Here is a 14,255-nt window from a genome sequence, read left to right as displayed (position 1 = left end):
CATTAGCTGTAATTCGTCCCCATTGCTGCTGAATAGGAGAACTGTCATCTACAAACCGAAGGTTGTTGAGATATTCGCCGTCGATCTTCACTCCTAAGTCTTCCCAGTCTAAGAAATTGTATACTTCTAAGCATGCAGTGAATAGCATTGGAGAGATTAGTGTCTCCTTGCCTGACTCCTTTCTTGATAGGTATCTTTCTACTTTTCTTGTGGAGAACCGAGGTTGCTGTGCAATCCTTGAAGATATTTCCTATCATATATCATATATATATATATATATATATATATATAGGTGAAGATATATAGAAGCATTGCTGCACATGCCAGAGCAATTGGTACCCGCTCGACTTCATTCAGATGCGCGCTAGGAATCTGGTTTGACATTCGTCTCCCCGCATCAATTTATTGACAATTCACCTTCGCAAAATTTTTAATTGAGTAGGCAGACCTCGCCCGAAATGCGATAACTGGAAAGCAGCGACCTCCAGGAAGAAGGTCCCCAGCAAACGTTAAGCTAATGCAGGCGCTGCAACAAGAAACTATTTCAAGAAACTAAATATATTGAGTATTTCCGCCATTCTGCGCAGACGCCGACGACTTCATCTACACATCTTGGTGGCACCATAGGCAGGCTACACGCAGCAGCTGCCGAGCTGTTCGGAGATGTCGCGAAGAGAACCAGCTACGCTAAACATTTCACGAAGTAGCAGCGTTATGACATCACGAAGAAGCCACCCTTCATGTATTGCGTACGGTGACACCAATGATCACTTCCAGTGGTCGCACAGAAGTGATAACTGCTCACTGCTCTCGCAGCCTAATTTTCTAGTCTTTAAATTGCATTGAGAGCCTGAATGTCTAACGAGGCCGAATGTGCAACGAGACGGAATGTCAAACAAGTCACATGACCGGCGGGACAATATATTCAACAAGCATTAATGTCCAATTCCAGTTTTTGACACACTCTTTTAAGGTGCCATAAAACTCCGCAGGCAAATTAAGATGCATGCAAAAGGTTCTCATGGTTAGGTGCATTCGGTAGTGGCAAGGAAGGCCTATATTTGGGAGCCTACATACAAATTTTTTCACGAAGGCTCTCTAGCGCGGATGTTCCAGAGAAGCAATCAAAATTAAATCAGCGGTTATCGTAGTGATACTACAGAAGACAGCATCGCACAGACAAGCAAGAAAAATGTTTGCCACGCAGGAGCGCCCAGCGGATTGCGGGGCAGTGAAGAGGCGCTAGGCTTTTTCTGGCGCGTTGAATTGCTTTATTTTGCACCTACGGCAAATGTAGTACATGGCGTGGAAATTTATTTAGGCACTTTTTTTGTACCAGTTTCGCTCACCTGTCAGGATGCTCATCATAGTCGTCTTCCCAGCCCCGTTGTGGCCCAGAAGCACTGTGATTCTCGACTCGTACACTTTCAAATTAACGCCGTTCAATGCTGGCTTGTACCCATAAACCTGTCGAAAAGGCAATAATGAAACTAATATTTATATTTTGCAGTGCTTGGCTCCTGGAGATTGTTCTTTTAAAGAGACCCTGACATAATATCGTTTGGCAACGAGAGCTGTGGAACGTTCAAGCCTCTAATACTCGTTCCTCTGTGTTCAGGAGATTTTAGCTGCTAAGAACTTCAATGCTCTGCCGTATCGCAACTGCTGCAACTGCGCAAGTCTGGGCACGCGTGCTCAAGTCAGCGCTTTGTTGACTGCCAGGCAAAATGCTACGGCAATTTGTGCCACATATCTTGCGACGCATCGAAGTGGACCACATCTTGGCGTTGCAGGCGGCTACATACTCGTATAATCCAGGACCGGCAGCGACCAGGCATAAGTTGTCAAAGACAACTGGGGTGCGTTCAAGCCTCTAAATTATTCCTTCCTCTGTGTACAGGTTAGTATTTTTTTGTTATTTCTGCCACAGATGCCGTTCCGCCAGTTTTTTGCGGCCTGCAATCATGCCTTCAAATGATGAACTGTCCCGCGAACTGGAACATGCGCGCAGTGGTGGAGGAACTGCAAAACAGTGTTTCACTCTTTAACGCTTTATACGAAGAAATGAAAAAGAATCGAGAGGTACTGGCGTCTGAAAATGAGTCACCGAAGAAAACAAACGAACATGTGTCAAAGAAAGTGGCTGATCTTGAACGATACTCAAGGCCAAACAATACCGAAGTTAAGGGTGTGCCTTGCACTGAAGATGAAGATTGTGTCGCAGTCGTTGAGAACATAGCTGACAAAGCTGACAGGTTGTTACTGCCAGCGTTAATTCAAAGCAGCGAAAGAATATAATTGTCCGTTTGTGATCGCGAGGGAAAAAAACTGTCTTTTGAGGAGGCCGGAAGAGCCCGGCTGACGACGACAGCACTAGGTTTTTCCCAGTATCAATGAGCACCTGACCGCTGAACCTGACCGCTGAAAATAAGCGTCTGTTTGAGCCAGCCCTCGCTTTTAAAAACGAAATGAAATGGAAGTTCACTTAGACCGACAACGGCCGCATCAAGTTTAGAAAGACTGAGAACAGCCGAGTGCACATGATACGCGATGATCGTGACCTAGCTGTCTTCGTGGAGTAATCGCTCTTTGTACACGGCTTGTAACAGTGCATCATAATAAGGACTATCTATAGTTCACTTCAACCACAGGAATAAAATACTGTAATCCACCATGCAAATCTGTCCTGGACATAACGCGCGCTCTGTTTTCAACAAAGCGGATGACATCTCACTTTTTCTAGATCCATGTTCGTTTAAATTTCACATTTTTATCCTCTCTGAAACATGGTACACAGGCGGCTGTAAAATGCTGGAGTCCCATGGATGCGAAAACGTTTTATCTGAACCGCTCCAATGCAGTTGGTAGCATCGCACTTCTTGTAACTAGACAAAAATGTCGAGTGTTATCCGAATACAGCCGTTCAACGGATGACTATGAAGTGTTGACAGTACTGCACAAAAAATTAATTATTTTTGTGGTCTTTCGTTCCAGTAGCGGCCATTTAACGCATTTTTGGAATCCTATGAGGCCTTCTAGATTATGTTTGTAAGCATAGCTATAGGCTGGTATGTGGTGGCGATAATAATATTATAGTTTTAGATGAAAGTAGATCTCAGAATTTCTCTGCTGCATTGTTATGATGGGGTTTTGAACTAGCACACCAACACGCATTACTTGGTCTTAATTATCTGGCCTTGATCTTATGGTTACGAGCGTAGACACTACAGCCTGCAGTTCCGGAACAACTAAATCAGTCATCAGTGATCACTGCCCAGTTTTCTTGATACACCGTAATGAGTCGCGTACATGTAAAAGGCCTACGGGTGCTTTTAAGGTTGTGGTAATTAAAAAAGATAGACTTCAATCCTATAAGCACGAAAGATTAGGTTACGATTGGTGATCTGTGCTAGAAAACGAAGAATGCAAATAGGGCATACAATCATTTCATTATCGCTTTCACGCGCATTTTCCCCATAAACACTTTCCTTTAAAACTTATAAAATCTTTAAAACAAGCCTATAAAAGCTTGGATTACTAAACAACACTTTGAGGTGAATGAAGATAAAGATCGCCGCTACCAGCTCTATTTACAAACATATTCCGAATTAACCTTAAAAGAATATTAAAGTTTTCAGGAATCAGCTAAATACTGAACTCAGGTGAGCAAAGCATGCATGCTATCGAAATTGATTTCCAATGTCGGTCGAACACATCCTGACGTAACATGGAGAATAATAAAAATGTCGTGGGTCGACAACGCAAACAAACATGCCAAACCCCATAATACACAATGCTTCAAAACTTAGTGGTAATTTCTTGGAGACCATTTCAATTCGCACTTCGTTAACGCTGCCATGGCCTTCTATACTCCCTAATCACAAACACGCAAATAAAATGAGCAATACTTTTCAAGAAAGCTTTTTTTATGCAGCCTACTGATGAAGTAGGAGCTTTATAGTGCCCTCAATATATTGAAAAATTGTAAAGCACCTGACGTCGACTATCTGCAAATAGCTCTCATCAAACACTAGTTTGTCTTTCCTATCTAGTTTGCTAGCACACATATTTAACTTAGTATTGCTATCCGCCAGTATCCGGAAACTTTCCCGAACGTGCGAAATGTGACAGGGCATCAGCAATTATTAAGGCAGATGATCATAATGTACGATCTCGGTACTGCCCATCTTTTCTACGGAACTAGAGAAAGTTATATTTTTTTTGCATGAGAAGCATTTTTAATAAATTCTCCGTTTGAACGAATGTGCGGTTCGGCTTCAGAATAGACCAACAGAAACAGCTGTACTATATATAAAAGAATCCATCATGCAAAATATATTTAAAAAATACGTTTACCCGCTATTCGTGGATTTTGCACGGTGTTTGACTGTGTTGACTATGCTGTATTATTCGACAAATTACAGCATTAGGAATACGCGGTGGTTCCTTGAATTTGTTGCAATTTTATCTCAACAAGCGATTACTGCGCACGTGTATATATGGTCAAACGTCATCCCACCTATACAATAAACTTAGTGTACCACAAGGCAGTGTGCTGGGACCACTTTTGTTTATAATAATGCCGTCATACATTTAAATAGTAACACAACATTGATTATATACGCTGACGACAGCGCTGTTCTTATTGCCGGATCTAATACAAACCAATTATTATCTGAATGTAAGGAGTTTTAATTAAGGTATCCGTGTGTTTCAAGGAAAATAAAATAAAGATAAATGCAGTAACGATGAAGGTCTTAATTTTTCACACGAGGAATCAAAAAGCGACAGTCAACGGTATTATAACTTTTGAGGGTCGGAAAATAGAGATTGTTGATAACTAAAAAAAGTTGTCGCAGTTTCACCTGAAAGGCGAAGCATGAATTGCGATAGCAAACTTGTAGAGAGCTATACGGAGTAATGATAGTAGCTTTATCAGCTGTATAAACTTGGACATGCAGCAGCACCGGCAACACGCAGAACTGTTGTCGACGCCGTCGGCGTTTTGCCCGCGTTCGCACAAAATGCGTGCGGCATTTGTGACTGTTGCCGGAGCCTCTGATATAAATAGCCACTTGGTGCCGCAGCTAAACGTCCCCTCCCCTCCCTTGCCTCCCCCCCACGGTCTTTCGCGCGTCGGAAGAAGGCGCGTTTGCTCTACATATACGGTGATTGTAAAGGTGAAAAGAGACGCCTACATCTGCAGCCCTTAAGGGAGCACGGCGCAGAAAGCGCGTTTGTTCTCCGCCGTGGGTTCACTCCTCGTGAAAGCGCGCGTCCCTCGCGCCCTTTCACTGGCACATACAGCGTTCGGCGCGCGGCGACGATTTCATCTCCATTGACGTCATACGGAACCTCACGGCAACGGCGACGGCGACGGCGACGCCGACGGCAGAAATCTGCTTTGGAGTGTCCGTATAATTGCTATCGCAATAAAATTATCTGAGACCATTTTACATGTACTTTAAATTGGGCCGCAGAAAGGTACCCAGAAAGCTATCGTCTGTCGCAGGTATTGTCTCGGGTTGTAGCAGCATGCTCCCGATATCCACGAAACTGGAAATACATCAAGCACTGTGTAATTCGCACCTAAGCTACTGTGCATTAGTCTGGCGTTCAACTACCAAAGCTTTCATCAGCAGACTTCTTACCTCAAACAACAAAATTATACGCCATATCGCAAACATGACACCACTGTCAACGACGAGGAATGCGGTAAATAATTTGTTTAATATTATTGGCGTGAAATATACATATATCATTTATTGTAGGTGATGCAACTTTCACACAAACTTGTAACATATTTCATTGCGTGGCTACTGCAGATGGGAACCCCTCTTACAAGGCACCACTGGCTATTGCGACTCGCCAGGCCTGGTCGATGGTCGCCAATTGGCTTCCCAAGTCCCGTTCGGAGAGTTCGCGCCTCCAACGGCCAATTGTTGAGCGTGTCGTGAAGTAGCAACGGGACGGCGTCTGCCGGACGCTGCGTGCATTGGCAAGTTATGTGTTCGAGTGACGGGGTGGAGTCGCCCCACGGACATCACCAGAAATCCTGACGAATGGGTGATCCCATATTTCCGCACATTTTTTTCGATCGACACCAGTCACTAGCTTACAATCTACCTGTGACTTTAAATGAATGCGCAGAAGAAGTTATAGTCGAAAGCCGCTTCGGTTATATTTTGTTGAGTTACAAGGGTTTTTCTACTATTTGTTTTTTTAAGCTGTGTAACACTGACAACATTGCATGTGAATGTAGTTATGCTCGTCTTAATTCTCTTGGTTTGAATTAGAATTTTTTATATGAAGGAGCACCCCACATCGAAGTGTAAGAAAAACATACGGTGTACACCACCAATGTGAAACCTATACAAATTGTAAAGTGTCGCGAAGGAAAGCGCTTCAGCCACGATGTCAGAACTTATGCCATTCCGATGGCAAGTGGCGCACTTCTAACGCAGCGAGAGACAGAAAGCGTCTGTTTTTCTTGAGACATGGCAACATTGCACAGGCCTTCCCGCTGACGTTGTGCTCCACTCCAGTAGCACCGACTTCAAGGCAACGATCGAAACATTGTATAACATTTAACACATCTGCAATAGCCCAGCCCTAGTGTAAAACCCCTTCAGTGGGGCCTTCGATGTATTGTAATATAATAAATAAATGATGCACAAACATGGCCTCGGACTACGGGAAAGAAAACTATTGTCAGAGGGCGTGGGAGCATCTAAGTATTATTGGAAGTGAAAGCATGCGAAGCTCAATCGCAATATCATAACAACGACACAACCAATGGAGTCCGATTCCATAAAATTTTCCCAGAACTATTCGGGCGATTACATGTTTCTTCGTGCACAGTTATTTCCTATTCCCAAACGTCATTAGCGCTTTTGTCTTATAGTTCAACATTACAAAATCAAACTAGTATAATACCCGTAGATGATGACTTATAACCGATTTCAATCAACGCATTATCTTGGGTTTTCACAAAGAATCGTGTTCCTTTATTATCATAGAAATACTTAGTCTTGATTGATTACAATAAATAGGGATTTTACGTGCTTCAATCGCAACCTGATTTTGGGGCACGTTGTAGAGGGGCAATTCTGGTTTAATTTTGTCCACCTTGAGTCTTTAACGCGCACCTAAATCTAAGTACCCGAGTGTTCTTGCAGTTCGTCCCCGTCGAAACGCGGCCGCCACAGCAGGGATCGAACCCGCCACCTCGATCTAAGCAGCGTAGCACCACATTCAGTTGAATGTACCACGGGGGGTAGTTAACAATGTTACAAAAACTCCAGGAACCAAACAAAAATATCAAGATACTGATAGAACAAGTTCGTGATGCAAATGGCCCCACTACTTAGCCTTTGGCTAAGGGGCCATTCAGTTTTTGCACACAATTTGTACTGACTTTGAAGAAATAAACTTGAAATAAACTTGAAACTTATCTCGTTACTCAGCCATCGTCATTCGGTTTTTTTATAGAAAACGACCATTTCATCAAGATTACGATTACTTGACTCACCCGAACGACGAAAAATCAGTAACAGTTTCAACAGAGATTACAACGTGCATGCCTGCTTGGCAGCAAATCCTTCTCATACAATCTCTCACCTTGGTCAGATTGTCGGTGGCGATGACGGTCTTGATGTCTGGCGGTAGTTCTCAAATCGTCCGGGGTCTTGCTTGACCGTAGTTTTTCCGGCTGCGCCCACTGTGCCTTCACTTTTCCAATAGCTGGGCTACGAACGTGAAGCACACGACATACATATTACTCATATATGTTCAAAAAGAAAAAAAAATTACCCACTTGAACGATTATTCCAGAAAAAGACAGATTTGAAGAGCAATCTAGTTATGTTAATTCTACCATTGCGTGATTGCAAGTTTTCAAAGAATTATCCGAAAGAAAAACACTAACGGTGGCAAATGTGTTCAATAAAGTCTTACAGTAAGTATACAACCTGACGTCGATCAGCCGCCCAAAGACACCAACACTGTCATCGGCACTCGTAAAATCGTCAAAAGAGTGACCGCCCAGTGCACAGCGCAAGCCGTCATCGTCACTGAAGGAGAGGGCGCCACTGTCACTAGCGTTGCTGAGGGAACTAGTGCCGCAGTCTGGTAAATTTCTTGTGTTGCAAAACTATCAGTGACTGCTGTGGGCAAGGTGCTGCACTGGTAGGAGGTAGAATAATTCGGACGGACCTGTCCTTTCGGGTCTGAATAAAATTATCTTTCCTTCCATATCAATGTATTATGTCCCACCGAGACTTTTTAGGGCATTCAATTACCGCAACAATCATGAGCCATTCCACTGTGGGATGGTCGATGACTAGCGCAGCTGTTAAGCACGCGACACCGAGGTGGCACAGCATTTCGAACAAAGGTACGAACACATTTATTGTCTTGATTGGTTGTCATCGTGACGATAGGTACGCACACACGTTCTCGTATCACCTTGGTTATGATTACATTAATAGGATCATATTCGCGTATAGTCCGGACACCAGAGGAGCAACGCGCCTACGAAGAGCGAAGGCAGGAACAGAGACGAGAATGCAATCGTCGCCAGCGGGCGGCGCTGTCACACCGAATTGGCAACAAAGACTATCCTATATATTTCCGTTCAAGAGCACTGACACCCGCTGAGCGGAACTATTCACAGTTGGAGTAAGAAGCGTTGGCCTTGGTGTACGGGGTTACCAGGTTCCGAGATTACTGAAATAACGCGACCTAGCTGGCAGGCAGAGGCAGAACCAAAGAACGTTTATTGCTCGGTGTTACAGGTTTTTTAAGTCAACAGAAATAGTCACATGACCGACCTTGATAAGCGAGGATGAGACACGTGCAAGCCGTCCTGCTCATGCTATAGATCAGTAAGCGCGCTTGATAACACTACATCCCTTCCCCCTAAGTTTGTGTACGTGAGACGATCTGGTGGCTTCCGGTGGCGAGTCGAACGTCATGGTAGCTCTTGGTCTTCTGCTTGAGAGCTGGCATCCCGTACGTCCGTACCGTGAGGAACTTCTGTCCGCTGAGGGTTCTCCTGAGCTTCGACGTTGGTCCGCGCTTTGCTGTGCTTGCTAGGTGACGACTCTGTTTCAAGCCGTGGCCGGAGTTGGTTCACGTGACGCCGCTGCGGGCACTCGGGTGTTTGCAGTGTAACCATATGTGTTCCTGTCGTGGATACTAGTCGCCGGTAACCACCTCTGGCGCGCCCGATACTGGCGCGACCATACATGCCTTCCTGGTGGAAGCCGTGCTTGTGCTTTTGTTGCCCCTGACGCCAGTGCCTTGGAACCATTGTCTTCCGTCTCCTTGGTATCTGGGAAGGAAGCCGTCAGCCTGGTTCGCGGACGAAAGCCCAACAGCAGTTCTGCTGTTGAGCAACGCGAGAGGAGCAACGCGCCTACGAAGAGCGACCGCAGGAACAGAGACGAGAATGCAATCGTCGCCAGCGGGCGGCAAACACCACCAATGAAGATCGTGCACAAAACGCCAAATGAACCGCAACTTGCATTTCTGGTTGTTTATATTTCTTCGCGTGGACCACGGGACCGTCGTACAGTGAAACCAGAGGAAACCGGACACGCGTGACGTTTCGAGGGCACCGCCATCACGGGATAGCGGAAGGAAAGAAAACTAGATACGCAAGCGCTTGGACCGTCCAGAGGACGGTGCGAACGTAGACATGGCTGACACGGGTCGGCCTTTCGGCCTAAGATCACAGTGTAGTGTTGTGTTGGCTTGACCATCCTCCACTTTCTTTATCTTCTGAAGGAGGACCCCGTCTCAGCCAGGATACAGTTGCTGATTTCACTGTGTGCATTCCTCTCTGCACAAATATCTCCCCCCCCCCCCCTCTCTGCACAAGCTTCGGTATCGGATACCTCCTGCCTGGATGGACCTGCTGCCTGCTGAGTCTGTAGAGTCAACGTTTCCTGTTTCGCCGCTGGCTTTCTTTAATTATAGTACTCTCTCTTATTTTTATTTCTTTCAGTTGTAAGCATGCTTGTCGAACTCATCTAGCATGCCATAACTTCTAGTGCGTCGTTAATTTCTTTTTACGGTGCTTCAGCGAAATCCGAATCGCAAGCCACCCTTTTTATTTTATTTTTGTTTTTTGCCTTCTGCTCCGCAGCATTAGTGCCGCGGCGGCATTTTTTTTTTTTTTTCTGTGCTGGTCTTTGTGCGGACGCTCTTGCATGCGGGGAACTTGCCGGTTCGTTGTGCACTGCGGTGGGATACACGCTCACCTGCAGTTCGCGAACGCGCTTGTTTATCTTTTTTTTTTTCGGTGCTACAATTTTCTTGTTATTGTGTGCACGCTCTTGCATGTGGTACACTTGACGGTTCGCAGTGGACTGCGGTGAGAAACACGCTCACTTGCAATTCACGAACACGCTTGTTTATGTTTTCTTTTTCTTCGTTACTCTTCTTTTTTGTCTGCTGGCTGTGTGTGCACACTCTTGCATGCGGTAACCTTGCCAGTAGTGTTGTGAACACATGAGTGTACATGATTATATTGTAGTGTATCATTTACATGCATTGAGTGCAGTCTTATAAATGTAACTCGCCCCCTGTTATTAGCGGCATTTAGTTTATATATTGTCTTTTATATTGCATGTAATGTATTGCCTTTTTGTTGTGTAATGGAGCCACTTTGTTTAAAACTCCCGAGGATATCTGCTACCTGGTTGGATGCACGGTTGGTGAGAAGGACTTCAATTTCAATAAATCTGCATGTTCTTCAGCTTCTAATTCCCTACCCTTAGAACGGGAGGGACTTAATCCCGCCCCTGCCTGCATGCTGATAACCTAAAAACATGCCTGATGTACGCTTTTAACGTTGCTCTTATCGACGCACTCCGAGGAGCAGGCGCCGGAGAGGATTTCTACGCCATTGTTGCAGACCTCTTGCACGTAGCCCTTCCACAAACCTCCTCGTGTTCTCTTTTTCTTTCTCTATTTTCATCCCTCGCACACCCTCTACCTACCGTGCGTGCATCGCTAAACTCATCTAAACAACCCCCCTGCTGCATGCACTCACACTACCAATGCCTTCGTCCCAGGTAGACTAACCACAGCAGGAGTAGAATTCAGGTCCGATCCCCTAACAGCTGCTCAAGCAGTAACAGCCCAACAAGCAGCCCAAGCAACTAGCCAAGCCTATTTCCTTTCCAAAAGGTTTCAAATGGCCGCTTGCCAGCTGCTTAGCAGAATACACTGGTACTTTGTGGACCTGCAGGCGACAATGTCTGATGCGACACGTGGCTGACGAGCACAGAATGCGAGTCACAATGACTAACTTCTGCACTTTTTGGAGGGACGAGTTGGGCAACCGGTCAACCGTGCACCGCTGCCTGACACAGGGAAAGCGCGAGCTGCAATCCTCAGAAGCATTCCGTCACAAGTGCTCCCAGTGTACTTCGTCTTTCTCAAGCCGAAGGGGACTGGACAACCACCTTATGTCTTTTTCCAGTCAACAAAGCAGCGCGAAAGCAACTAGCCAACCTACAAGCAGCTTTGGCTGACAGTGCTTCTGAGTCCATTTCAGTTACTCCCGAAACAAATCACTCCTGGCTCTGCCTTGTGGGCAGAGCGAGGAGTGATTTGCCTCTGCCCTGCAGAAAGCTGCCCGCTGCGCACCACTGATTGTGTCACTCCTATACCTAAGTCAGTTGCACGAGCAACACCTTCTGCTTCTACACCAGATGCTTCCCTCATCAGTGCAGCCCCTCGCAACCAGAAGCAGTAGAATCCGAGTCACTAAACTCGACAGCAAGGAGCTGCTGCAGCAGTGCAGAATGTCCCCCTCAGCTACAACTATCTCCTGAGGTCATCCACGCGAGTGGAGTAAGCGTTGAAAACGACGCCACTGCTTCACAGGATGAGCCCATCAATAAATTCTCCCGTTTAGGGCCCATCGATAACACGTGCTTGCTAGCTGAGCACACGAGGAAACTGCGAGATCTGCTTCGGGAACCTGTTCCTGCTGAGGGTTGGTGTGTTTTTGTGTCCATTCTGGCAGATGCCACTTCCGAAGTCCCCAAAGAGGTTAAAATTCCAGCGGCACCCGCAACTTGCAAACAAAGGCGCCCGGCCAACCCGGACAACGCTTAGCAGATTCAGAGCACGTACGGTCGCAACCGTCGCCGCGCAGTTCGCCTCATCGTGCAAGGCGAGCCCAAGCAACGCTCGATCCCCCTCGTTAAGCTGGAGGAACACTTCTCCGCATCGTGGACACCCATGAAAGCAGACACCTGTTTGCTCCTAAACAAACTCCGTCGCAGTGGCCTGCCAGAACCCTGTCTGGCAAAGTTCACCGACGGAGAGGTGGCTGCACGCCTTCGCAGATGCCAGAACACAGATCCTGGCGGTCACCGAATAACATACCAGCGCTGGCGCTCAACTGGCCCTGATGCTTCTTTTCCTGCAGTAGTATTTAATGTCTGCCTCAGGTAGCAGCGCGTGCCCCCTGCCTGGAAAGAGACAATGAGGATCCTGATCCAGAAGAAGGATGAGCATCAGAACGTCACGAGCTGGTGACCCCTTGCCTTTGGAAGCACGATCTCCAAGCCATATGCGGGTTTTCTTGCATTCCGCCTACAGCAGCGGTTGTGCGACCAAGAAGTCATATCGCGGTTTCCAAAGGGATTCTTGTCGCATGATGGTGCGTTTGAACACAATTTCGTGCTTCAGAAGCACCTGGACGCAGCGTGGGCTGGCGGTGGGGACCTTTGCTAGCGTTCCGAGACTTTTTCAACGCATTTGCCTCTGTCCCGCTCAACGCTCTCATCGATGCACTCCGAGGAGCCGGCGCCGGAGAGAACTTCTGCGCCATTGTTACAGACCCCTACCGTGAAAACAAAACCTCCATCGTAGCTGAGGCTGGGACAACCGCAACGATCGACATCTTATAGGGTAACCGCCAGGGATGCCCACTGAGTGGCCTATTGCTTACCCTGGTGATCGACCCCGTCGTGCGGGCGGTTCAGGGAGGTGACAAGCAGCACAACGTGCTTGCCTATGCCGATGATCTGACGCCGCTGGCAGCCGACCCAGGGACACTCCAGAGCCCCACTACCGTAGTGGCTGAAACTGGCTCTCCAACTAGGACTTCAGCTCAACCCGGCAAAATGCAAAAGTTTGCAACTCTCTGGCAAATTCCCCGCACGCACCTGGCCGACGTATTTCAGTCAGCAGAAAATAAATTCCCTCTGTAGGTGACTTTGAGGGCCAGAAATTCCTAGGGCGCCCTGTCAGCTTCTCTCTGTTGCCAGACCGCAGCGCGGTCAACGAGGCGATCGACGTCGGACGCGTCCGGCTGCACTCCATACTTGCCCCTTGGCAGATGATGGATGCGGTTGAAATATTGTTCTTTCCCGCACTCAGCTTCGCCATGCGGTGCGGGATGGTGGGGAAGACAGAGTGGGCACGCCTTGACGACGCCCTCAGGCCGCTCATCACGAGGACACTTTTTCTGCCTGCAAATGCAGCAAACGAGTGTCCGGCCGTCCAACAGCAGGTTCAGAGGCATCCCCCTGGTAGCTGAGACCTGCGACACCTGCCGCATCGACAACGCCTTAAAGCTCTTGACCTCAGCAGACCTCGAAGTTCGAGAGCTGGCGCTGCAAGCGTTAACCAATATCAGTCCAAACATTTTGCATGCCAGACACTCCGGAAGGTCTCGCAGAATACCGGAGTGGAGAGACAGAAGGCGACTTCCAGGGTCGAGCATGGCAACTGCAGTCTGTATGGAATGAACCACGGAAGGCCTCCCTCCCCCTGGGCGTCTCCGGGTAAATGCAGGAACATGGTGCCGTCATCGCCTGCGGCAAGGACACCCTGACTCCAAGGCATCGCTCCAAAGTGTTGAGAACACTCCGTGCTAGCGGGGTGCGCGCACGGGGCCACGCCTTCTAGGAGAAACCTAACCAAGGAAAGGTGATGTAGCGTGCCGCCGCCGGCTCCAGCAGCACTCACTTCAATGCGGTCTGGCCGCTCCACTCGATTCTGCGACTGGCACTTCAGTGCACCGGGCATACCTCGACTTGCTCTCCCTATACCCAGCTAGACCGTGGGCACATGCCTCGGACCAGCGCTGCAGGGTGTGCGGGCTATGAGCAGGATACCCTTCCCCACATTCTGTGTGACTGCATGAGCCACAGCTGTGCATACACAAGCCGCCACAAGAAAATTGGTGACCGGGTGAAGACCGCCGCCACAAAGAAGTTCACGGGGAC

At 47.5% G+C, this 14,255-nt stretch overlaps 1 protein-coding gene across 1 annotated transcript in view; it reads right to left on the bottom strand.

The window, feature by feature from the left end:
* The window catches only part of LOC119432487 (ATP-binding cassette sub-family A member 17), a gene marked incomplete at its 3' end in the record, with an annotated part of 143,240 nt that extends 129,185 nt beyond the window's left edge, over nt 1-14,055 (bottom strand). Inside the window, exons 1-2 of the mRNA XM_049658261.1 lie at nt 13,996-14,055; nt 1,350-1,467 (exon numbers count right to left, since the gene is read on the bottom strand). Of these exons, the coding sequence (XP_049514218.1) occupies nt 1,350-1,467; nt 13,996-14,055 (178 nt within the window). The remainder of the gene's footprint in view (nt 1-1,349; nt 1,468-13,995) is intronic.
* Between the last annotated feature and the right edge of the window lie 200 nt (nt 14,056-14,255).

Source organism: Dermacentor silvarum, chromosome 11 (assembly GCF_013339745.2).
Source record: "Dermacentor silvarum isolate Dsil-2018 chromosome 11, BIME_Dsil_1.4, whole genome shotgun sequence".
Classification (NCBI taxonomy): Eukaryota; Metazoa; Arthropoda; class Arachnida; order Ixodida; family Ixodidae; genus Dermacentor; species Dermacentor silvarum.
Note: the sequence above shows the minus strand (reverse complement) of the source record. Positions and strands in the feature narration are given on the sequence as shown.